Raw genomic sequence first — 3631 nt, forward strand, 5'->3', positions numbered from 1 at the left:
ATCTGCATATGGTAATCTAATCTTTGACAAAGCTGACAAAAACATACACTGGGGATTAATCAGTTTTTTAAATTTTAAATTTTTTAATTGACACATAATAACTGTACATATTTATGGGTACGGTATGATTTTTTTCTCTCTTTTCTTTTTCTTGAGACAAGATTTCTCTCTATGGCTGTGCTAGGGTGCAGTGGCATCGTTATAGCTCACTGCAACCTCTAACTCCTGGGCTCAAGCAATCCTCCTGCCTCAGCCTCCTCCTTGGTTGTTGGAAACGAACCAACAAGGGAGGAAAGCTGCCCCCAGGCCCCACACCAATACCTTTCCTGGGGAACCTGCCACAAGTTCGCACTGATGCCACCTTTCAGTCTTTCCTGAAGGTGAGTCCCCTCGCATAGGGCGAGAAGCAACTAATGCTATAGACCGATACACATAGAACCTCATAACTTCTTGAAAATAGACTCTTGGAAACACAGACTTTCCAAACCTTAGAATTCTGGAATTCCAGAATCCTAAAATTTTGGAAACACAAGTTCCTAGGGCATCGAAATAAGACTTTCAAAATCTCAGGACTTTGGAATCGCAGTGCATCATATTTTTATACACAAGGACTCTTGTACTCACGTTGTCTTAGAAATATGTAACTTACCATTATGAAATCTTAAGATTCTAGAAACTTAGCATTTAAGAGAGAGAAGGATGGATCTTGGAATTCTTCTAATCCAGGTTCATTATTTTATACATGAGGGAACTAAGTCTTATGGGAAGGGGCAGATTCTTGCCCAAGAACCCAGGAGCAAAGATTTCTATACCTTTTTCCCAGTAGTCCTTCCAAGCCCAGGGTTTAACTGCATTCATTATTCTTCCCACATCTGTATCCCTATAAAATCGTTATCCTCTTTGCTCTACACTTGGTATGCCAATTAACACCCTCCTCTTGTGTCTTCCTTCACTCCCAGCTCAGCGAGAAACACGGCCCCGTGTTCACTGTGTATATGGGACCCCGGCCAATAGTTGTTTTATGTGGACGTGAAGCAGTGAAGGAAGCCCTGGTAGACAAAGCAGATGAGTTCAGTGGCTTTGGGGAAACTTGGCTAGACTAAAACGTCCAAGGTCATGGTAGGTAGAAACAACAACAAGAAAAACAGAAGCTGTTCATAACGTGCTCCTCATGTTCCAAGTTCTTTGATAATGACTTTACATGAATTATTGCATCAACTCCTTTCAGAGGGCTTTTAATATTGTACTGATTTTGTAAATGAAAAAGCGGACGATAAGAAAGGTTAGGTTATGTCACACAGTAAGTGGTAGGACCACTTCATATTTAACCCACACCATCTGACTCTAGAGTGTTTTCTGAGTCATTTCTATTCATACTTTTAATGGATTACTGAGTGATACTCTGTGTATGCGCTGAAGCCCTCATATCCGACCTTACCTCTCATCTTCTTACACACATACACATGCCTAACCCATAGATCTCTGCCTCCTCCGTTTAGGTAGATCCCTTTCTCCAATGCATCCATTTCTAACTGCCCACATCCTTCAGTTCCAAGCAGGCTCACCCCATTCTTTCCATCCTTCCATCTATCTATCCCTGTACCTTCCCTTCCTTATGTCCATTGATCCATGAATTCATTAAAAGTCCATTTATTATTCTTTCTATACAAACAGCTTTTGCTCTATTATCTATACATCTATCAATCAACTTTCTATTTATCCATCCATCCATTCATTAACCCTTCCATCATTCATACATCTATAATCTTTCTGTCCATCCATCCTTCCAGCCGTTATTCATGTATCTCAAATCATCTATCCATTAACCCTTCACCCATCTATTAACTCTTTCATCTATCCAACCAGCCATCCATCGTTCCAGTCATAAACTCTTTCTGCTATTCATCAATCAATGAAAACAATTTCATTAAATTTCCATTAAATTTCAATGCATCAGAATAAGACTCTCATCAATCCATACATCTGGTAATTTCTAAATATTTCTTGCTACATGGTAACTCCTTTGCTATGGATATATTCATGTGCAAGTGTGAGCTTCTGTGTACATGTACATACATATATCTAGAGAATTGAAGTGGTGTATAGAAAATAAAATTACTGTCCCATTCCAGAGTACTCTATATGCATTCTATCCATACCTCCCTCTGCCTCCCATGCATTTATTTATTTATCCAGTTCCAGCTTTCTTTCCTGTAAGAACTTACAGGATATGATGCCGTAAAGGAGGCCTGGTGGACCAGGCTGAGGAATTCAGCAGGCGAGGCGAGCAGGTCACCTTTGACTGGCTCTTCAAAGGCTATTGTAAGGGGGACCCTGGATGGAGGAATGTGGTCAGGCAGACTGCATGGCCTCAGTTTCCCCACTCACCCGCCCACTAGAGCCTGTGGCAAAGCCCTTAGTCTGCTACCTCCCCACAAACGATCATTGTTGTCTCTGTCACTCACCTGTCTCAGTGTCCCGATTTCTCCCTGCCTCTCTCTGCTGCTGTCTCCCTGTCCTCTCACAGATGTCTCTTCCTTCCCCTACGCCTCCTTCTCATACAACCTTTGGGGATTTCTGTTTTCAAACCCTCGTCTTCTGTCTCCGTTTGTCTTTTTGTCATTCTAGGCTTCTGTGCTTCTCCACGTTTCTCTCTCTCCTCCTGCTCTCCCTTTCTCCTTCTTCTATCTTAGAATCTCACTTGATTCCTGCTTCAAAATCCCCATGCCTCTACCTCCCGGTAATGATCTCTCCTCTTTCCAGCCCCTCTCTGTTTCTCCCTAGTTATCTCTCTTCTCCAGCTCACTTTTAGAATCCTTCACCATTTTTACTTCCACCTCCCAGATCTCCACATATCTCACCTCCTGTCCCTCCATCCTCCACCCTTTTGCTATCCCTCTCTCTCCTTCCTGTCCTCCTCCATTGAGTGTCCCCGTCCCTGTCTGTGCATCTGTCTTGCCTCTGCCTCTGCCTTCTGATTTTCTTCCCTCGCTCCCTGTCTCTCTACACAACCCCACAGCCACCCTGCCCTTGGAAGCCCCTTGGAACTGTTGGAACTGGTCTGGGGCCTGCCCCGGCCACTCTCTGACCTCCTGCACCCCTGCGCTCACCTCCAAGGCATGGCATTCAGCAATGGCCAGTGTGCCAAGCAGCTGCAGCACTACTGCATCACCACGCTACCGGACTTCGGCATGGGCAAGCGCGGCATTGAGGAGAGCATCCAGGAAGAGGTGGGCTTCCTCACTGAGGAATTCTGGGGCACGCGCGGTTAGCAGAAGGGACCCCAGAGTACTAAGGGACGAGAAGGAAAACGCCAGGAACCTCGCGTTCTGGCCGGGCATGGGGACTAGGCTGGGAAAAGGCTTCTGTGTTTCCTGCTCTGGATTCTGGAGCTGGGAACTTGGCCCATCACAGCAGTTCCCTTCTCAGACTGGCATCAGCCCATCAAGTTCACTCTCTCCCTCCAATCCCCATCTCTCCCTCAACCCGCCCCACCCCGCAGGCGCCATCATCGATCCCACCTTCTTCCTGAGCCGAACAGTCTCCGATGTCATCAGCTCTGTTGTCTTTGGGGACCGCTTTGACTATGAGAACAAAGAGCTGCTGTCACTGCTGCGTATGATGAAGGGCA

The 3631-nt window shown here is 45.5% G+C and overlaps 1 protein-coding gene across 1 annotated transcript in view; it reads left to right on the forward strand.

Annotated features, from left to right (window-relative positions):
• Positions 1–3631, forward strand: part of LOC105820475 (cytochrome P450 2A13-like) — a 19997-nt gene that overhangs the window by 2195 nt on the left and 14171 nt on the right. The window contains 5 exon segments of the mRNA XM_012656960.1: positions 237–380; positions 960–1061; positions 2262–2322; positions 3118–3267; positions 3503–3628. Of these exon segments, the coding sequence (XP_012512414.1) occupies positions 237–380; positions 960–1061; positions 2262–2322; positions 3118–3267; positions 3503–3628 (583 nt within the window).

Source organism: Propithecus coquereli, unplaced genomic scaffold, assembly GCF_000956105.1.
Source record: "Propithecus coquereli isolate 6110/MARCELLA unplaced genomic scaffold, Pcoq_1.0 Scaffold53, whole genome shotgun sequence".
Lineage (NCBI taxonomy): Eukaryota > Metazoa > Chordata > Mammalia > Primates > Indriidae > Propithecus > Propithecus coquereli.